Below are 22,939 nucleotides of genomic sequence, written 5' to 3' on the forward strand. Positions count from 1 at the left end.
AAAATGCAAGCTGGACGATGTCATTTCTATTTTGAAAACTTTTCGTTTGTTCCCATTGGTCTCAGAATAAAATCCAACTCATCCACACGGCCTCCAGGGCCCTGGAGGATCTAGGTTTCTCCAGCTTCACCTGATGTCACTCCCTTCCTTCTTTCTACCCTCCAGCCGCATGGAATTCACCTGTGCTCTTTTCCACCACAGGGCCTTTGCGTATCTTCCTCCTGTCTGGAATACTTTTGTCTTGCTCTTCACTTGGCTTTTCCAGTTCCCCCTTATATGTCACCTGCATGGAATAGTGAGGCCCTCCTTGGCCATCCTCTCTAAGTAGCTTCCTCCTTATTCCCTTTCACAGTATCCCATTCTTTTCAAAGCACATATCATGATTTGTGTGGGGCGGGGCAGGGGAGGGGGGTTGCACCGTGCTGCACAGCATGTGGCGTCTTAGTTCCCTGACCAGGGGTCAAATCCGTGTCCCTGCATTGGGAGTGCATAATCTTAATCACCAGACGGCCTGAAAGTCCACGTACCACGATTTTTACTGTATTTGATGGGTTTTTTTTAACCTGTATTCTCTATGACAGTGGAAGTTCTGTGAGGACAGGGACTATGTCTTTCCTAGTCACCACTGTATTCAACAGTGCCTCATAGGGTGCCTTGTATCATTCTCCAGGCAAGAATACTGGAGTGGGTAGCCATTCCCTTCTCCAAGGGATCTTTCTGACCCAGGGCTCAAACTTGGGTCTCCCACATTGCAGGAAAATTCTTTACCATCTGAGCCACCAGGGAAACCCCATTAATATATATAACAGATGCTCAATTAATAAAGTAAACCCCCCTTTCAAGGACCGTGGCAGGTCTGAGAGCTCCCCCTAATTATAAGCTAACACATTATTAACCAGCCACAGCCTCATCAATGTTATCAGAAGAGGAGGTGCTCCTGGGTAAGAGAAAACAGGCTTTATTCCTCAGAGCAATGTAATATCGAGAATACCAGCCTGTGTGCAAGTTTCCCAAACACCAGTTCCCACAGGGCCACATAGACGGGGCCAGGTGACGCCTGCATGGGCAGTGGGTTACATTATGTGCAGCTCTTCGTTTACTGTACCCCAGGCTCCAAATGGGCAGTGAGCCTGCTCGTGCTTTTCTCCAGAGGGAGACATTCTCTTTATTCTACTGGACAGTAACTAAACCTGGCCTTTGCCCTGAAGACAGATGCTATATCTCCTGAGGCTGTTCACTGTACAGACAGCCTTCCAAAAGATAGTCCAGAGCTAAGGCAGTCGGTGCCTCTCCTCATAAAACATTCAGAGACACATGAGACCCATGGCAAGTTACCTCCTACCATCATGTGAAATTGCTGGCTTTTGACCTGCCGAAGCAGCTACCTCGTGTGAGTCAAGCTAATGCTTTTTGAATGAAAGAAGGAAAGGGACAATGAGTAGATGAAACGTGAAACAAATTGATAGCCACTTGGATGCTTCTCAGCCCACCTTTATAGAGCCAACTTCAAGGATTTGATTCTGCCGTGATAACTGTTGGACTCTAAAGAAATTGGCTTGGGAATTCCCTGGAGGCCCAGTGGTTAGGACTCTGCACTTTCACTGCTGAGGGCATGGGTTCGCTCCCTGGTCCGGGGACTAAGATCCACAAGCCATGCAGCACAGCCAAAAACAAAAGAAGAGGGAAAGAAATTGGCTTGATACTGATTTTGGAAAACACAGATAGACAGCTTGAATTCTCCTACTGCCAGAAACCAACCACAGCCTGATTCTAGAAGATGAGAGCTGAGAAGTGAAACTATAGAAAGAAAGCATGGTTTGGTTTTTTAGTCCAGAGTGGAAATAAATGGGAAATTCAGTGTAAAGGAAGGCCTTACCATTCCATTAGGGACAATTAGACTTCACAGTCTCACGCACATCACTAAGCCAATGTCCCTAGCTCTCCACGGACTGTGTCATGTCATCTTTGGGGCACGGTGGCTTTTCATCATCTTAGTAATTTAGAACCTGAAAGTCTAATGTGTTTATTTGAATGTAAGGCAAAATGAGGATAATAATAATCATAATTTTAAAAGAATACATCTACTTCTGTGCAGACCCAAATCAACATGAAAAAGTTCCAAAATGATCCCTTTGAAGGCATTTCTTGAGAGTACACATAGCAAAGTAAATCATGAAATAAGATGGCTATACAGGTGAGAACAAGGGTGAACTAATTGATTTTCACAAGAAAAAAAAGTTCTGCAAAAAGCTAGGCATAAAAGGACTTTTGTACCACCCCAAACCTCCTATTTAATGAATCCCCAAATCATGCCAAAATTGATCAGTCTTAGGTATTTAGACTTTCTTTCTTTAATGCAGGGGATTTTTTTTACTCTGCAATCCTGAGATCAGGAGCCACCTCTGTCATTTGGAGAATCATTCTCTATGCTTGAGGCTAAAAGCTGATATCTCACATCTCAAACCAAATCTCATATTGATAGGGTGATGTTGGGGGCAGGCTGAGGCTTACGGTATTTAAAAACTTGCCAGCATAGAACATTGCAATTTTTAAATTCAGATAAGTAATTTCTTAAAAAGCAAAAATTGTCATAGTACTATACTCAAATTCCTGCCTGGGCAAATTCCTGCCTGCTGATCCCATGGAGAGCAGTGGTTACATCCATGCATTGTCCAAGTTGCCCTAGTCCCCACCCATTGCTGTTTTCCTACTTCACCCATTTCTCCTTACCAGTCCCCAGTAGGCATCTGAGGTTACTGTCACTGCTCCTGAAGAACAGTAGGTGGCTGGCTACTAAACTGCTTCACCAGCAGGCAGAGGAAAAAGTAATTGTTCACATTCTCTCTTTTTCAGATTCAGTGCAGGACTGTCCACGTAACTGCCACGGGAATGGCGAATGTGTGTCCGGGCTGTGTCACTGCTTCCCAGGGTTTCTAGGAGCAGACTGCGCTAAAGGTATTTACCATCACTTCCCTGCTATGATTGGAAAATGGAAAAGAGTCTTCTCAATGGGGCTGGGAGAGGGAGCACCAAGGTTGCCTCCCCAGCAAATTCCACTGGGATATCTTGTAAGCCTGTGCAAGCTATGCGTCCTAACACTTTGGCAAAGAGGAGACTTTGATATATGACAATTGGCCAATATACCTATAAGAGCGGGGCAGTTATCCTTGGCATTGAGGTGTGCTGAGAAGAAAGATTTGCTAAAAATGAGATGGTTAGATTTCCTGTAAAAGCAGAAGTGAATTACCATCACTCCTTTCTTATAATCATTAACTTCTGTGTAATGGAAGATTAAGCATCTCAGGGTTAGTAAATTTCATTCATTCTGGCCAGCTACGCTCTTAATCTAGGAAGTGCTATTTATCTTCGTGGAATCGGTTTTAAATTGTATTATTAATTTATCTATACTGCTTTGCACAGAATGACGGGGGCCCTGGGATTCTTGGGGGAAAGGTAATAGAAGAAAGAAAATGACTCTCACAAAAACAGGGGACTTAGTGGCTCGTATCTAGCTAGCAGGAGACCTTGAGTTTGACCTTCAAGTGATGCTATCACAGGCAAGTGCAATGGAGAGCTGAGCTTCTCACACTTTTTAGACATGGTACATGCATGCATGCACACACAAACACACACACAAGTATTTGTTCATGATAAATACAGGTATAAAATTAAAATGAGACTTTCATAAAACAACACTTCATGTTTCTTTTCTATTCTGTCCTATTTCACTTTTAAAAAATGAAATACACTGACTACACTGACTCTCCACCCACCAGTGAGTGGGTCTGAAAAACAGCAGTAGAGAGCTTCCAAGCCTTTGTTCAGGAGTCAGGCCTTCCTGGGTTCCAGCCCCATTCAAGATCTCTGTGGCCTTTAGCAAGTGACCTAACATTTCTGAATCTTGGTTTCTTCCTCTGGAAAACTAGGGAGTTTCTTCCTGAATTCATTGTGAGGACGGAATGAGAGAATATACCCCCAAGCTCTTGGCAGAACACTTTGGGAGCCCTTGGAGGGTTTAGTTTTACCATCTTTTATTTACACGTCATAGTATATTTATTTAGGTATCTGTATACTATTTTCATCCCTTTATGTGCTCTTCTTCAAAAGACCATGCTGCCTTGACATTCTGAGAGAGAGGCAATCATTAATAAAGCCACTCTGTAAATGCTAAATAGTACCACCCTCACCACAATGGCTTGGGAAAATTGTATGGTATTTCACATATTCACAGTATTTCAAAGATCTGCAATTCCCATATCCTTCCAAATGCTGATTGATAAGTGAACAGAACTGTGGTTTGGTTGCACCTGTGTGAGACTCATTGCTAAATGACGCCACCTACATTCGTATCCTTAACCACAAGATCATGTCAAAAGTTTGGTAAACCTGTCAGATGCAAAAGAAAAAGAGAGCAGGGATCCACCGGACCAGACCATTCTCTCGGCCGCTTTTCTCCTTACCACACTATGCCCAAGGGCATGTGGACACATCCCCCAAGTAGACAGTGGAGCCTGGCGCTCCTTGGCTCCAGTTCTGATGGGCTTTGATGGAGGCAGGTAGATGACACCTGCCTCGCGGTGCTGAGCACTTTTCCTGAGCAAAGGCTTTAAAGTAGGGAAAACCTCAATAGCGTCTGAATGGCTTTTCTTGCATAATCTAATTTTCCTAGGAGTGAAGGTATTAATGAGAGAAAGGACGGAATAGTCCTTTTCTGTATGGCTGCAAACGGGCTGAACACTCTGCTGCATGGCCTGCGAGCTGTAAATGTATATTAACACTGACACACTTCGATGTATTATTAATCCTAAAACCGTGTGTGCTCCGGCTGCACATCCAGGGACCGGCCTTTCAGCCCTAAGTACCCCAGCCATTTAAGAACTCTTCGCTCTCCATCCATTTGCAGATGAGCGCCCATTCTGCATTATGGATCTGTAATAGGGTGTGCATTTAGCTGCTTAAAAGGCCTCTCGGTGTGTGTTTTACATCCACCACCTGTACTGCGGGCCGGGCTGCACGCTCTGACTGTGCATTAGTCGGGGTATATAATTGATCCTTGCAAAACAAATATCGAGTGGCTGTTAAGAGTAGTTCCTCTGGCATACTCAGAAGCCGTTCCTGAAATCGGCCTCTGAATTTGTATATTTTATTTCAGCTGTTGATGCCTACAGTGGGCAAAACTGAAGTGTTTAGAGACGAAAATTGCCTTCTCTTTGTTTCCTCACTTATTCTTGGGTAAGTTGGCTTAAGAATGTTAGGAGTAAGCTTTTGCCTCTTGGCCCTGAAAGATGTTACTTCCTTAGTATTTTCTGAAATGGCCACAATTTAGCTATTTCATTAACAAGGACAGTGTTTAGAAACACCCTAATCCCTCATTTCTCACACTTTGCTCTTTCATGTACCACCTTCATGGTTTTTGTCAAATTCATGGGGCATCAGAATTTTTATTTCCTTAACATATTTCTTTAAGTCTGCCCATTAGGTTTACATAGGTGAACTTCTTTTAAAAGGAACCATGTCAAAATGAAAAGTTAGAAAAGAACCCTGGAATCTGTTGCAATGAATAGGAAAGGTTAGTGCTGCCTTTGGGCTTCCCTGGTGGCTCAGACAGCAAAGAATGTGCCTGCAGTGCAGGAGACCCACGTTCGATTCCTGGATCAGGAAGATCCCCTGAAGATCCCCACTCCAGTACTCTTGCCTGGAGAATTCCATGGACAGGGGAGCCTGGCGAGCTACAGACCATAGGGTCACAAAGAGCCAGACATGAGTGAGTGACTAACACTAACAACTAATGCTGCCTTTAAATCTATTGAGAAAGAAATATTTTCTTTTTTTTAATTTTGTTGACGTATAATTGATTTCCAGTATTGTATTAGTTTCTGGTATACAGCAGGGTGGTTCAGGTATGCACATACCTATTCTTGTTCAGATTCTTTTCCATTCTAGTTTGTCACAGGATATCGACTGTAGTTCCTGCGCTGCACAGTCGGGCCCTGTTGTCCATCCATCCTGTGCATGATAGTTTGCCCCTGCTGATGCCACACTCCCACTCCACCCCTTCCCCTCCTCCCACTTGGCAACCGCAAGCCTGTTCTTTATGTCTGTGAGTCTCCTTCTGTTTTGTAGATACGCTCATTTGTGTCAAGTTTTAGATTCCAGATGTAAGTGATATCGTATGGTATTTGTCTTTCTTATAATCTCTTCACATAGCTCATCAGTATTGCTACAGATGGCATTATTTCATTCTTTGTATGGCTGAGTGATACCCCATTGTATGTAGGTACCACATCTTTGTTCATTCATCTCTTGATGGACAGGTTGTCGCCATGTCTTGGCTGTTGTATATAGTACTGCTGTGAGCATAGAGGTGCAGGTATCTTTTCAAATTATAGTTTTGTCCAGGTATATCCCCAGGAGTGGGATTGCTGGATCATATAGCAACTTTATTTCTAGTTTTCTGAGGAACCTCTGTACTCTTTTCCATAGTGGTTGTACCAATTTATATTCGCATGAACAGTGTAGGAGAGTCCCCTTTAATCCACACCTTTCCCAGCGTTTGTTGTTTGTGGAGGCTACAGTGTAGACTTTTCAAAGATGGCCATTCTGACTGGTGTGAGGTGGTACCTCATTGTAGTTTTGTTTTGCATTCAAGTAAGAAATCTTTTCCCTGCTCTGAGCAATCAAGGCAAGTCAGCTTCTCACACATTCATTTCACACCAGTGATCCCCAAATTCGATCCTACTGTATAGCATGTGTGGGCCAGCCTGGCTTCTAGAGAAATTCAAGCCTTGAACATCTCAGGTCCTAAGTTTAGGGTCCTGAAAATAATGCAGTTCACTACCTACACAATAGGTAGGTAATAAAGTGAGAAACTTAGTAAAAACAGGCACACAGGTTCAACTCTACCAGCTTCAAGTGGGTAAGCTTAATGATTAGTGCCTGATTTACTTGTGGTCTGTTAAGCCTCCATTTCAGATAGTTTCTTTTTTTTTTCATAACCACCAATAGTTATTAAGTATTAAAGATGTACCAGGCTTTGTATAAAGTACTTAATGCATACAGTCTTATCCATTCTCATATCAGCAATGTGAGATAAATCCTATTCTAACCACCCTCCCCAATATCTTAAGCTTTTTTTATTAATATTAAAATCATTTTTGTCTTGCAGACAGGTTGCAAAAATAGTACACAGAGTTCCCAGGGTTCATTCAGCTTCCCCTGATGTCAACGTTTTAAATTACCGAAGTTCAGTTGGTGAAACCAGGAAATTAACATGGATCGATGCTATTGACTAAGTTACAGACTTGCTTCTAATTTTGCCCCTTTCTTCTGGTCCAGATCTCACTTTGTGTTTAGTTGTCATGTCTCTTTAGTTCCCTCCAATCTGCAAGGGCTCCTCAGTCTTTCTTTTTTTTTTTTTTCATGACCTTGAGTGTTTTGCAGAGTACTAGTGCATTTCTTAGCCCCTAGATGTGGGTTTGTCTGATGTTTTCTCATGATTAGATTGAAGTTCTACAGGGACTTGCCTGGCAATCCAGTGGTTAAGACCCATGCTTCCGCTGCAGGGGACACAGGGTGGATCCCTGGTTGGGGAACTAAGATCCCATGTGCCATGCAGTACAGCAAAAAAAAAAAAAAAAGATTGAGATTCTGTGGTTTTCATAAGATGCTGTGCCTTTCTCAGTGAATTCTATCAAAGATGCACTTCTGGTCTTTAATAAGAAAAAGATTCAAATATGGTTCTGTGTGAGGGGGTGTGTGCTTGTAGGTGTGAGCATGTGTATACCTGCCTCTCACCCCTCACACATAAGGCGGAGATGGTGGAGTGGCTCCATCCCATTGGTCCTGTGCAGTCTGTTGATGACGATGACAAATTGCCACTCATGGACAACTTTTGAGCCTAGGAAACTCCTAGGTGTTAGCAGGGAGAGCTCTGGAGCAGACAGGGTGAGGTAATCATGCTAGCGAGTGCAGAGGAGAGAGACAGCCAGTCCCGGGGCTCCTGCCACCCTGAACAGAGCATGCCATCTCCCGACTGCAGCCCACGATCATGTCCTTTCTTGATAAATGTCTTTAAGGGAGCCTGAGCCCAGGTCCTCCTTCATCACAAACTCGCATTCCCCTTTGTTCCCGCACTGCCAGCTGTGCCCAGTATGCCTCAGGTCTGCCAGTTTCTGTATTGTAGGCAGCTGGCAGACTTGGGCCCTCCTGCCAGGAGGGGAATTTGCCACATTAGCAGACGAGATTCCCATCACATCCAAGTGGCCAGGTGTGCGTCCAAGTGACAGAAACGCGGGTTTGCTCCCCTGACCTGGCGCAGCGCCTCCTGTGCCCTCAGATATGCAGCACGGACGGCAGCTCCTTGTCTCCTGATAAACCTGCCAGGCTGCATCAGGCACTTGAAGACGTCCTCGCAGTGAGTGAAGGAAGCAGTCAGCATGAACTGCAAGACAGTCATTCAACAGTCCGCCGCCAAACTGGGGGCTCCGAGGGGCTAGAAGTTCAAGTGGAACTGACCCTCACCCCCAGAAGAACATATGAGGGTTCTAACACCTCGATCCAAATCAGTTCAGGGGACCGAACTTATTTGTGCATCCAGCAAGTGCCTATCTTGTGCCTGCTGTGAGCCAGGCACTGCACTAAGTACCATCCATAAGGTAACAAGCGAGAATGCCAGGGCGTGCCTTCTGGGAGCTTCCCGTCTGATGGATGCACATAAGGAAGTAGGAAATGTAAGCCTCAGTCCAGCGTGCTAGGATGTGGACTCTGAATGCTATAGATGGCATTAAGGAGCAGATAAGGAAGTTCATGAAGCAATAAAGTGTGGATCTATGGAGAGTCAACTAATTTCAAGGAATGTGGAAAAAATTCCATGGCAGAAGAGCACAGTAAGGGAGCTACACTGAAGAGTGTCTTCTGGCATCAGTTCAGTTCAGTTCAGTCGCTCAGTCATGTCCGACTCTTTGCGACCCCATGAATCGCAGCATGCCAGGCCTACCTGTCCATCACCATCTCTCGGAGTTCACCCAGACTCATGTCCATTGAGTCCGTGATGCCATCCAGCCATCTCATCCTCGGTCGTCCCCTTCTCCTCCTGCCCCAATCCCTCCCAGCATCAGAGTCTTTTCCAGTGAGTCAACTCTTCTCATGAGGTGGCCAAAGTACTGGAGTTTCAGCTTCAGCATCATTCCTTCCAAAGAAATCCCAGGGTTGATCTCCCTCAGAATGGACTGGTTGAATCTCCTTGCAGTCCAAGGGACTCTTAAGAGTCTTCTCCAACACCACAGTTTCCAGGTTCCTATGAAATATTGCTCTTTACAGCATCGGATCTTGCTTCTATCACCAGTCACATCCACAACTGGGTATTGTTTTTGCTTTGGCTCCATCCCTTCATTCTTTCTGGAGTTATTTCTCCACTGATCTCCAGTAGCATATGGGCACCTAATGACCTGGGGAGTTCCTCTTTCAGTATCCTATCATTTTGCCTTTTCATACTGTTCATGGGTTTCTCAAGGCAAGAATACTGAAGTGGCTTGCCATTCCCTTCTCCAGTGGACCACACTCTGTCAGACCTGTCCACCATGACCTGCCCATCTTGGGTTGCCCCGCAGGCATGGCTTGGTTTCATTGTGCCCCGCAGGCATGGCTTGGTTTCATTGTGCCCCGCAGGCATGGCTTGGTTTCATTGAGTTAGACAAGGCTGTGGTCCTAGTGTGATTAGATTGACTAGTTTTCTGTGAGTATGGTTTCAGTGTGTCTGCCCTCTGATGCCCTCTTGCAACACCTACCATCTTACTTGGGTTTCTCTTACCTTGGGCGTGGGGTATCCCTTCACGGCTGCTCCAGCAAAGCACAGCCGCTGCTCCTTACCTTGGATGAGGGGTATCTCCTTAACGCTGCTGTTCCTGACCTTCAACTGGGCTGGCTCCTCTAGGCCCTCCTGTGCCTGCGCAGCCACCACTCCTCGGGATGCTCCTCCCGGCCGCCGGCCCTGGCCTCGGGCGTGGGTGGCTCCTCAAGGTCAACACCCCTGGCCTCAGGCGCAAGGTGGCTTCTCCCGGCTGCCCCTGACCTCAGACGTGGGGTAGCTCCTCTCAGCCGCCGCCCCTGACCTCAGACACAGGGTAGCTCCTCTCGGCTGTTCCTGCGCCGTTGCAGCCTGGCACTCTAGGCCGCTGCCCCTGACCTCAGACGTGGGGCAGCTTAGTGTGCCGGCTCTCGCAGCCGCCCCGCGCTTAGTGCGCCGGCTCTAGCAGCATAGAATGTCATTAATTTTTTAATGCAATAAGCAACCTGTTCACATTCAGAGCTTGAGGAGATGTGTTTTGTTTTGTTTTGTTTCCTGATGTCTTGCACTGTTCTCCATCAGGTGCCTCTCCTGTCCAGCTAGAATCATGCTTATTATTCGATTATTGTTTAGTTTATGGTTTTTTCTGTTATTACTAATTCCCTTTCAGGACTTTCTCATTACTATCAGTCAGTTCAGTTCAATTGCACAGTCATGTCCGACTCTTTGCGACCCCATGAATCGCAGCTCGCCAGGCCTCCCTGTCCATCACCAACTCCCGGAGTTCACTCAGACTCACGTCTATCGAGTCAGTGATGCCATCCAGCCATCTCATCCTGGGTCGTCCCCTTCTCCTCCTACCCCCAATCCCTCCCAGCATCAGAGTCTTTTCCAATGAGTCAACTCTTCGTATGAGGTGGCCAAAGTACTGGAGTTTCAGCTTCAGCATCATTCCTTCCAAAGAAATCCCAGGGTTGATCTCCTTCAGAATGGACTGGTTGGATCTCCTTGCAGTCCAAGGGACTCTTAAGAGTCTTTTCCAACACCACAGTTCAAAAGCATCATTCTTCAGCTCTCAGCCTTCTTCACAGTCCAACTCTCACATCCATACATCACCACAGGAAAAACCATGGCCTTGACTAGACGGACCTTAGTCAGCAAAGTAATGTCTCTGCTTTTGAATTTGCTATCTAGGTTGGTCATAACTTTTCTTCCAAGGAGTAAGCATCTCTTAATTTCATGGCTGCAATCACCATCTGCAATGATTTTGGAGCCCCCCAAAAATAAAGTCTGACACTGTTTCTACTGTTTCCCCATCTATTTGCCATGAAGTGATGGGACCAGATGCCATGATCTTCGTTTTCTGAATGTTGAGCTTTAAGCCAACTTTTTCACTCTCCACTTTCACTTTCATCAAGAGGCTGTTTAGTTCCTCTTCACTTTCTGCCATAATGGTGGTGTCATCTGCATATCTGAGGTTATTGATATTTCTCCCGGCAATCTTGATTCCAGCTTGTGCTTTCTCCAGCCCAGTGTTTCTCATGATGTACTCTGCATATAAGTTAAATAAGCAGAGTGACAATATACAGCCTTGACATACTCCTTTTCCTGTTTGGAATCAGTCTGTTGTTCCATGTTCAGTTCTAACTGTTGCTTCCTGACCTGCATACAGATTTCTCAAGAGGCAGTCAGGTGGTCTGGTATTCCCATCTCTTCAGAATTTTCCACAGTTTATTGTGATCCACACAGTCAAAGGCTTTGGCATAGTCATTAAAGCAGAAATAGATGTTTTTCTGGAATTCTCTTGCTTTTTGGATGATCAAGTGGATGTTGGCAATTTGATCTCTGGTTCCTCTGCCTTTTCTAAAACCAGCTAGAACATCAGGGAGTTCACGGTTCACGTATTGCTGAAGCCTGGCTTGGAGAATTTTGAGCATTACTTTACTAGCATGTGAGATGAGTGCAATTGTGCAGTAGTTTGAGCATTCTTTGGCATTGCCTTTCTTTGGGATTGGAATGAAAACTGACCTTTTCTAGTCCTGTGGCCACTGCTGAGTTTTCCAAATTTGCTGGCATATTGAGTGCAGCACTTTCACAGCATCATCTTTCAGGATTCGAAATAGCTCAACTAGAATTCCATCATCTCCACTAGCTTTGTTCGAAGTGATGCTTCCTAAGGCCTGCTTGACTTCACATTCTAGGATGTCTGGGTGTACCCACTACCCAAACCCTGTTGGGCAAGTTCTAGCACTAAAGTCAAATCATTGTCATCATCGCTGACATGTATTGAGTTCTTACTGTGTGCAGCCACTGCACTAAACAACTGCATAATTAGCTCAATGAATCATTAATCCTCCTATTTTATAGATGATTATCATTCTCTCTTACAGGCAAGGAAAATGAAGCACAGAGTGGTTAAGTAACTTGCTTAAGATCACTCAGCTCATAAGTCGTATTGCCAGGATTCAAACCAAGCAATCCAGCCTGAACCCTTAACATCAGGCCAGCCGTGAGATGGATTCACTGAGGATGTGAGTCTAGAAAGATGTGCTTTGCACAGTTTGTGTAGCAGATATACACTGGGATTTGGATTTGAACCCCAGAAACCCTCAGGAGAGGAAACTAGGATTTCCTAGGCAGAGAGTGGCAAAGCAGGTATTTGAAACTATACCCATTGTAGAAAATTACTTAACCTCTCTAAGCCTTTGTTGTCGAATCCATAATATAAGGGCAATAGCAATACTACCTGATGGATTGCTCTGAGGACTAAACAGCAAATGCATGTAAAGCAGGTAGAACCATGCTCCATAAATACTACCCAGCATTAATCTTCACAAGCCTTGGAAATCACTGTTGTCCATATTTTACAGGAGAAACAGAGACTCAGAGAAAGAAAACTACTTGCCCAAAGTCACACTGCAGGCTAGATGTTGATGCCGTGTCTGGCTGACTTTGAAACTTTTGACCCTAACTTGGTTTTCCTAACTTGGCAGAAAAATCTCCTAAATGAGGAGCAGTGACCCCTTATTTACTCTAAAACTGTCACAGAAACTCAGCTATCTGGCTCTCCTGGCTGGCTTCATCCGCTCACCTGTTTTCCATCTTCCCATCAGTTGCTCCCCCAAGTGGACATCTGCACTCGGGAGGGGAATGATGAGCCCCTTCATCTCCACCAGTGATATAGGGGTCCTCCCCACCACCCCAGAAAGGCTCCGCTCAGAGCATCTTTGCCAAGGAAGCCACTTTCCCCTTTCACAGCTGGCTCACCTGTCTCAGATACCACCTGTCTTTCCTGGAACAAGCACGGATGTTCCTTTAGACCACCTGTCTTTCACACCTGTCTCCCTCTGCCACCCCACCTCCCTCCACAATCCCCTGAAATGCAGACTGGCCAAGGGCCATGGCTGCTGCCCACAGGAGTCGTTCCACCGCCCAGTGCAGTTCAAGGCTGAATCCCACCTCTCCTTGTTCCCGTCCTTGACCTGAGAAAACATGCAGGAATTTCTTAGCGGCAAGGACCCAGGAGATGGAGCTTGAAGCCGGGCCCTTGGTTCAGGCTTTGCAGAAAGTGAGTGTCCACACTCAGCAAAGGCACCTTTGATAAAATAGTGTAAGAATCTCTGCCCATATTGAACATGAAGTGAATGCCAGGCCCTGTGCAGAGGGTTTAAATGGAATGATCTTGGGCCATCCCCACATCAGGTATCATCGTCATCCTCATTTCACAGATAAGGAAACTGAGACTCAGAGAAACTGAGGTACTTGCCCAGGCGTGGCTTTAGAGCCCTACTCATCAGGATCACCTGCTAACTCACAGCTTGATGGGTTCCGGCCAGAGTTTCTGATTGAATAGGTCTGGGGTGCTAGCATCAGCCTGGGGAACCTGTTCAATATCCAAACCTCCAGCCCCACACCAGACCCTCTGAATCAGAATCTCACTCTCACAGCATCCCCGGATGACTTGGGCGCACATCCAGGTCTGAGTCTGGATGCCGCTGCCCTTGGACTCTGCTCAGATGCCCCAGAGAGCTGGAGCGGCAGTATCGCATTTACCTTCCACTCTCCCCAGCTTGCCAGGCAGAGGTGGAGGATGCCTGCCGCCTCCGTTTGGAAGCTGCAGTAACCTTTCTTTGGTACTCTCCTGCAGAGCCTTGCCTCCAGAACCTCCTGCTGGTTCCCAGGCTGGTACACCACCAAACAGAAATCTCTCCGCAGCACCCACCTCCGTCAGCCCTCCTCCAAGTCAAGTTACTTCTGAGGCTAAAAACTTTTGTTTCCTTTTAAAACTACTAGATAGGCAGAGCAGACCGAGAAAAGAGAGGGCCTAACCCTAGGGAAATCTGCTGTAGAAATGAGACATACAGAGGTGGGAACATACTCTAGTTTTAGAGAAAAAAAAACTTCCTTATTGGGAGATAAACCAGTCTTTAGAGAGGAGGTCAGCCAGGATGGGTGATGGGAAAGAGTGTTTCCCCCTCTCTTGTCTCCTGGGTTTTTTTTTGTTTGTTTGTGTTTGGCCACAGTGTGGCATGCAGAATCTTAGGCTCCCCAACCAGGGATCGGAACTTGGCCCCCTGCATTGGCAGCGTGGAGTCTTTACCATTGGACTGCCAAGGAAGTCCCTCTTGTCTCTTTATGATGTGATAATCTGGAACAATTTTCTCCTTAAAAAATGATGATAAATCATACCTATAGATTTCTTACTATGTGCCAGGCATTGTACATAGCACTTCACAGGCATTATCTCATTTCATCCTCTTAAAAACACCACGGGTTAGGTAATCCAACAATTTAGTCCTATTTTAAAGATAAAAAAATGAGGCTGAAAATCGCCAGTCTAGGTTCAATGCAGGATACAGGATGCTTGGGGCTGGTGCACTGGGATGACCCAGAGTGATGGTATGGGGAGGGAGGTGGGAGGGGGTTCAGGATTGGGAACTCATGTACACCCGTGGCAGATTCATGTTGATGTATGGCAAAACCAATACAGTATTGTAAAGTAAAATAAAGTAAAAAAATAAATAAATAAAAAATAAAAGGTGTCCAGAGTCATATAACTGGTAAAACCGAAGGGAAATTTGAGCTGTCTAACTCAGAAGACTACACTGCCTGGTACTCTTCTATGTTCCAGTGAATAAATAGGCCTTCCTGTCCTGGGGGAGCTGCCATGCTTGCAGATAACAGGACATCAGTAATTTTCAAGCTCATCTCAATGCCTGAATCACAATAAGAATGAAAAGTTACTTCAGTCTGGACTTGAGCTGCAAAAAAGCTTACTGTGTGTGTACTTTGAAAATTTTAAATATTCATTATGTAATTAATGCTGTTCGATCATACACACACACACACACACACACACACACACACACAGAAAAACTAAGACGCTTTTTAAGAAAAGCTTAAGCCCTAATCGATTGAGAACTTTTATAACTCTCAAAATGGAGGCATCCCCATATCTCTACAGGTATTTTAAATGAATTGAATTAATCATAGGCTTAAAAGTCTCTTGCGATCTTCGTTAACTTCCCTGGGTTTAATTAAAACATCTGTGCACTTTTAATTTATCGATTCATCCAACTCATATGTCATGTTTTTAACACACCCCAGCATGCTCTGCATCATTTTTAACCCGATTTCCACTTAACTAAAGCAATTAAATTCACCCCGGATTAATTAAAGCATCCATACTTTCGTGCTTAAGTCAGCGTGTGCTGCTTTCCCCACATGGCTCCTGAATGTCAGAGATCTGACACACCTGATGAGTTTTTCGTCCTTCTGGAAATTCTTCCCTGAATCGCTTCCTTGCCTATTAATGTGCATTTGACAGAACGGGAATGAGGAAGTGGGTGCGCCTGCACTGTGGCCCTCTGGGCCGGAGGCTCTGTCAGAAGCATCCTTGGCCTTCCTGTCTTCACAGGGGCTGCTGGATCTCGGCCCCCACACTGAGGCCAGCTAAAGAGTCTGAGTAGTCCAGGCAGGAAGGCGGGGGGCACTCCGGTCAGAGACCGTCCTCGTGAGGAGAGTGGCCGCCCTTGTTTGCGTTTGTCCTTCCATCACGGCTCCTTAGTTCCGCTTTCCATCCTCCTCACTCTTCCTGCAAACAGGGTCCTTTCTTGTCCCACCCATTTCATAGGGAGGGAAAACTGAGGCACCAAGGTCAACAGGCTTCTCAGCTGGGCATGGTGAGCCAGGGAGCTATTCAGATGGGAGCAAATGAGCCTCCTGGAAGCTAGTCTGAACTTCTGCCCCCACATCCACTGTGACAGAGCCCATTTCCCCTCAGCTGTGGCAGCATTGGAGGTTATGTATTTTCGATTAAAAAAATTTTTTATTGAGTATTGTATTTCTGCTGTACAGCAAAGTAATTCAGTTATATGTATATACATTCTATTTTTATATTCTTTTCCATTATGGTTTATCATAGGATATAGAGTATAGTTTCTCTGTGCTATATAGAAGGACCTTGTTTTTTATCCATTCTACATATAAAAGTTATAGATTTCTTTAATCTGATGTCAAAGATTATTTCTCATTTTTATCTATACTAATTTAATTGCTAGTGAAGTTGAGAACTTTTCATACTTTTATTGGCGATTTTACCTTTTTTTCATTGCACTGAGTCTTCGTTGCTGTGCCTGGGCTTTCTCTAGTTGTGGAGAGTTGGGGCTACTCGTCATTGCGGTACATGGGCGATGAAGAGTAGCCCCAACTCTTCATTCTCGTCGTGGTGGCTTCTCTTATTGTGGAGCACAGGCTCTTGGCCCAAGGGCTTCAGTAGTTGTAGCACGCAGGTTCGGTAGCTGCAATTCCTGGGCTCTAGAGCACATGCTTAGGAGTTGTTGCCCACAGGCTTAGTTGCTCTGCGGCATGTGGGATCTTCCTGGAGCAGGGATCAAACCTGTATCCGCTACATTGGCAGATGGATTCTTAGCCACTGCACCACCAGGGAAATCCTTATTGGCAGTTTATGTTTATATTTATCTGTCCTTTGCCCAGGTTTTTATTTGTTTGTCTCTTTTTATTGATTTGTAAGAGTTCTTTTTGTGTTTCATGTCAAGCTTTATTCTGTAAAATGTTAGAAAATATATTTCCCCATCGTTTTCTCAGTTGTCTTGTTATTCAGCTGCTCAGTCATGTCCAACTCTTTGCGGCCTCATGGACTGCAGCACACCAGGCTTCCATGTCCTTCACCATCTCCTAGAGCCTGCTCAAACTCATGTCGATTGAATCAGTGATTCCATCCAACCGTCTCCTCCTCTGTCGCCCCCTTCTTCTCCTGCCCTCAGTCTTTCCCAGAATCAGGGTCTTTTCTAGTAAGTTCGCTCTTCACATCAGGTGGCCAAAGTATTGGAGTTTCAGCATCAGCACCAGTCCTTCCAATGAATATTTGGGGCTGATTCACTTCAGGATTGACTGATTTGATCTCCTTGCAGTCCAAGGGACTCTCAAGAGTCTTCTCCAACACCACAGTTCAAAAGCATCAATTCTTTGGCGCTCAGCTTTCTTTACAGTCCAACTCTCACATCCATACATGACAAATGAAAGAACCATAGCTTTGACTATATGGACCTTTGCTGGCCAAGTGATGTCTCTGCTTTTTAATACACTGTCTAGGTTTATCATAGCTTTTTTTCCAAGGAGCTGCTGCTGCTGCTGCTAAGTCGCTTCAGTCGTATCTGACTCTGTGCGACCCCACAGACAGCAGCCCACCAGGCTCCACCGTCCCTGGGATTCTCCAGGCAAGAACACTGGAGTGGGTTGCCATTTCCTTCTCCAGTGCATGAAAGTGAAAAGTGAAAGTGAAATCGCTCAGTAAGTGTCTGACTCTTCATGACCCCATGGACTGCAGCCCACCAGCCTCTTCCGTCCATGGGATTTTCCAGGCAAGAGTACTCTGTCTTCTAATTTCATGACTACAGTCACCATCTGCAGTGATTTTGGAGCCCCAGAAAATAGTCAGTCACTGTTTCCATTGTTTCCCCATCTATTTGCCATGAAGTGATTGAACCGGATGCCATGACCTTAGTTTTTTGAATGTTGAGTTTTAAGCCAGCTTTTTCACTCTCCTCTTCCGCCTTCATCAAGAGGCTCTTTAATTCCTCTTCACTTTCTCCCATAGGGTGGTGTTATTTGCATATCTGAAGTTATTGATATTTCTCCTAGAAATCTTGATTCCAGCTTGTGCTTCATCCAGCCCAGAATTCCGCGTGATGTACTCTGCATGTAAGTTAAATAAGCAGGGTGACAATATACAGCCTTGACATACACCTTCCCCAACTTGGAACTAGTCTGTTGTTCCTTATCTAGTTCTATCCCTTCTTGACCTCCATACAGGTTTCTCAGGAGACATCTCTAAGAATTTTCCAGTTTGTTGTGATCCACACACTCAAAGGCTTTAGTGTAGTCAATGAAGCAGAAGTAGATGTTTTTCTGGAATTTACTTGTGTTTTCTATGATCCAATGGATATTGGCAGTTTGATCTCTGTTCCTCCACCTTTTCTAAACCCAGCTTGTACATCTGGAAGTTCTCAGTTCGTGTATTGTTAAAGCCTAGCTCAAAGGATTTTGAGTATTACCTTGCTAGCCTGTGAAATGAGCACAATTGTGTATTAGTTTGAACATTTTTTGGCATTACCTTTCTTTGAGATTGGAATGAAAACTGACCTTTTCCAGTCCTGTGGCCACTGCTCAGTTTTCCAAATTTGCTGGCATATTGAGTGCAGCACTTTCACAGGATCATCTTTTAGGATTTGAATAGCTCAGCTGGAATTCCATCACCTCCACTAGGTTTGTTGGTAGTGATGCTTCTTAAGGCCCACTTGACTTCACACTCCAGGATGTCTGGCTCTAGAGGAGTGACCACATTATCATGGTTATCTGAGTCATTAAGACCTTTTTTGTACAGTTCTTCTGTGTATTCTTGCCACCTCTTCTACTCCTGTTAGGTCGATACTATTCCTGTCCTTTACTGTGCCTTTCTTTGCATAAAATTTTCCCTTGGTATCTCCAGTTTTCTTAAAGAGACCTCTAGTTGTTCCCATTCTATTGTTTCCCTCTATTTCTTTGCATTGTTCACTTAAGAAGGCTTTCTTATCTCTCCTCGCTATTCTTTGGAACTCTGCATTCATATCAGTGTACTTTTCTCAAAGCTGATCTTCTTGGTCCCTTGAATTTATCTTTTTTATATATCCCATTCACAAGAAAATAAAATTAGTCTTCAGTATTTTTTCAAATACTCTGTAGGTTTTTTTCTTATTTGGATCTTTAATCTGTATCAAATTTATGGTATGTAATAGAGGTCAGACTTTATTGACTATCAAATAGATTGTCACCTGCAAGAGCCCAGAAATAATGGAAACCTGCCTTTCCTGACTTCAGCTCAGCAGCAAGCTATGTCCACAGTCTCTAAAGACAATGGGATACCTCTTTTGGTTTCAGTGACACTGAACTTTGTCTTACCTCCATGACCCAAAATATTAATATTATATCCTTAACTGCTTCGGAAGACTCAAGGCATCTTTATTTCTCTGTCCTTTTTTCCTACCACCTAAGCCAGCTACTCTCATATATTAAGTTCTTCATAAGTGTTTATTGACTAACTGGAATGTGAGGCGACCAGTTGTTAGTACAGTTTTGACAATTTCTCAGAGTCCTAGGTTCCAGTATTCTCCAGTCTCTTTTCCAGAGGAATGTTCAATCAGATTTCAAATCATTTTTAAAAGACACATTATTTGTTTTTTCAAATTTAAGTCTAGTTGGTTTACCATGTTGTGTTCATTTCTGCTGTACAACAAAGTAACTTGTTTATGCATTCTTTTTCATATTCTTCTCCACTATGGTTTATCATAGGATATTGACTATAGATACATGTGCTATACAGTAGGACCTTGGTGCTTATCTATTCTGTATATAATAGTCTGCAACTGCTGATCCCAAACTCCCAGTCCTTCCCTCCCCGCCCCCACCTCCTTGGCACCCACAAGTCTGTTTCTGATTTGTAAATAAGTTTGTGTTGCATTTTAGACTCCACATATGAGTGACATCATGTGGTATTTGTCTTTCTCTTTCTGACTTACTTCACTGAGTCTGATCGTCTCTGGGTCCATCCATGCTGCTGTGAGTGGCATTATTTCATTCTTTTTTATGGCTGAGTAGTGTTCTGTTGTGTATATGTATATAGTGTATATATGTATGCATGTCTGTCTTTATCCATTCATCTGTTGATGGCATTTTTGTTGTCTCCAAGTCTTGACTCCAGTAAATAGCACTAGCGCTGCCATGAACATTGGGGCGTATGTACCTTTTCAAATTGTAGCTTTGTCTGGATATATGCCCAGGAATGGAATTGCTGAATCATATGGCAACCCTGTTTTTAAAAAGACACTTTATTTGAAAATCCCTCCGACATCTGGCCCAGCCCACAAATGCCTCATCAAGATACAGGCATGCCCCCTGTGTGTCTGGCTGACTGGTCCTCTCCAACCCCCTCTGTCTTCTCTCCAGCTGCTCCCTATACTGCAAGCTCCAAAGAAATGGCACCCATTTCACTTAAAGCAGCAGACATGAGTGACTTGTCCTATTACTTCCCAGTGAGTAAATAACATGGATAATTCATTTCATCCTTTACAGAGAACTTTAGGGCGGCGAGGGGAAAGCTCCAGCTTGATCACTAAAATGAGTTTTACACCATTTAGGTGAATCTAAATTGTGTCATAATTTTGTCATCAGCCTGAAACTTGTCAGTCATTAGTGGCAGCGGTAATTTGTTTTTCTTCTGCACAAGTCTTAGAGTTTCCATTTACTAGATTTATTAAAACAGGAATAGCCACTTTGTGCAAACATTTTAATTAATTTTAAATAGAAGCTTGGATGTACAGTACTATACTCCTTTAAAGCCTTAGGAAGAGGGAAATGAGACAGGGACATAAAACTTTCCATTGTGATTCCAGAACCACCTCCCACCCACAACCAGGGGAAGAATAAGATGAGATCTTTCTGTTAGTATTATTTGGAGCTGTTGTGGTGGTGGTGGTATGTGTGACGAATGTCACAGGGAACATCTGTGGATTTATGCACCAGGTGTCAGCTACTGTTTTGAGTCCTCAAAGATCTTCAAACACGTACTGCTCCCAGTGACTCAAAGAGACAGTTTTTATATGGGGAGTGTAGATCTCAGATAAATCCAGTAATCTTGTCAAAATCCCACAGCTGGTAAGTGATGGGTCAGGATTTGAACCCACGTCTTTCTAGCAGCAAAACCCTTGTTCTTTCCACTTAACTGTTCCATATCACTTGCAAGTGGTGGAGTCAGAAATATCTGTCCTATAGCTTGCTTTAAAAAAAAAAAATCTTGTAGAATTAGTGATCGTAGAACTAGTAAGAAAAGTTATTAATGCAGAAGGAGGTCCCTGCTTCACGTGCAGCCTTCCAGGTGAGGATCAGGCTGAGCCTTACATACTGTGATGCTCTGGGTTGACTTATGTCCGAGGATGAGTCAGTTACCCTGAGGAGAGGAGTTCTCTCTGATGCAGGTCAACAGTGGGTACCAGAGGGGATTCGTCTGGCATTTGCACTCTGTCCCATGGCAAATGGGTTATTAAGAGCTTCATGCTTCTTTTTTTTCTTTTATGTGACATCAGTGGAGCCTGTCAAGTGTCCTGCTTTCTGGAGAACATCACAGTGTTTTGCATTTTTTACCACCCTCCTGGTGAGCATTGAGCAAACATATTGAAGGAAGGCTGCATTTAGAATATAGAGAACTCTCTGACCTGACTGTTCTCCCTTCTTTTTCCCTGAGAAATGTAAGTAGGTCACATTTTAAGCCAGGCATCTGGTTTTAAATAAATCCATGCTTACATTCTAGAGAATCCAATGTTTTTTCACCACCTTAGAGTTTTTGCAAAACAGAAACTGTTTCAATTATGAACAAAGAAAATAATCCTAACTTTATTTTTCAACTGATAAAGACAATAATTTTTTCCTCTTGGCTTCTTACCCTCTTCCACCTTTGGGGTGGAAGGAATGTCCAATGGAAGCCCATTGGTGGTGACTTAATGTAACTTTCTCTGCCATCCAGAACTAGTCTAATATGTAACCCTCAGGTCAGAAACAGCCCTCGGAAGCTCATCCCACTAGATATGCACACTTCTAACTCTTTTCCCTCTTGACTGTGCATGGGTGGCAGGGGGTAAGAAACGGTGCTCATTCAAGTCTTCCCACCAGGAGATATCTTCAGTGTTACCTAGATCAGAAAGGGCAATTGAGTTTTCTCTTGTCCGCCTGCTCCCAAGTCCCAGCCAGGGCGCTACCTTGAAGGTTTTCAGGCTTTTTCTAGACTCAGGGGAGCAAAATGCTTTGATCTGTCTCTGCAGAGGTGCAAGAAGGGCGAATAGTGGCTCATGGGCACTCAACGGCCAACCCTGACCTAGAGCTTAGCGTGAGTGTATCATGGGGCACTGCCATGGAACCAGTGTACTTTGTCCTGGAAGTCCTCTGCAAACTTTGAGAAAGACCATCATTTCTCATACTGGTTCATATTAACACAGTCTCTAATTTTGAATCGTGGGTTCACTGGTTTAAAACTCTTCCCTCTACTTTCTCTCAGACAGTCAGCATGGGTAGCAACTCTATGGGTCTCTCCGCTTAAGTCTCTTGGAAATAGAAGCCAAGTTCTCTATATTTAGAAAGATTTTATCTAAATTTAACATGTAACTGTGATGTACTCACTTTTGATCTCATTCTTCTTTTCTGGTATTAATAGTCATAAGGATAAGAATTCTACTAGAAATGGTCATTTTTTTTTCCCACTTATTCTACTATAAAGCATTTGTTGGGCAGGGGAGGAAATAACCCCTCCATCATATGTCAACTGTTGAGATGTTTTTGTTTCATGCCAGTTTATAATTAAGGTCAATTACCATCAATACACCCTTCCCCAGAAAAAAAGGCATTGTATGTACAACATGAGGTCCACTCTAGAAATTGTTCTTTCCACACCTTTCATAAACAGCCATGTAGTACTTGCCCACACCCCCACCACTTGGGAATCCCTGAATGAATCAAGAACATAATAGAAATATTTACTCCAGCAAGCCAACACTGATGAATGTAGCACTAGAAGGAAATCAACAATGATAACCATAATCTTGTCCTTTA

At 44.2% G+C, this 22,939-nt stretch overlaps 1 protein-coding gene across 1 annotated transcript in view; it reads left to right on the forward strand.

Moving 5' to 3' along the window:
• Positions 1-22,939, forward strand: part of TENM2 (teneurin transmembrane protein 2) — a 1,394,720-nt gene that overhangs the window by 1,199,472 nt on the left and 172,309 nt on the right. The window contains exon 12 of the mRNA XM_060415963.1: positions 2,854-2,955. Coding sequence (XP_060271946.1) covers positions 2,854-2,955 — 102 coding nt within the window. The remainder of the gene's footprint in view (positions 1-2,853; positions 2,956-22,939) is intronic.

This window comes from Ovis aries, chromosome 5 (assembly GCF_016772045.2).
Source record: "Ovis aries strain OAR_USU_Benz2616 breed Rambouillet chromosome 5, ARS-UI_Ramb_v3.0, whole genome shotgun sequence".
In the NCBI taxonomy this organism is placed as follows: domain Eukaryota; kingdom Metazoa; phylum Chordata; class Mammalia; order Artiodactyla; family Bovidae; genus Ovis; species Ovis aries.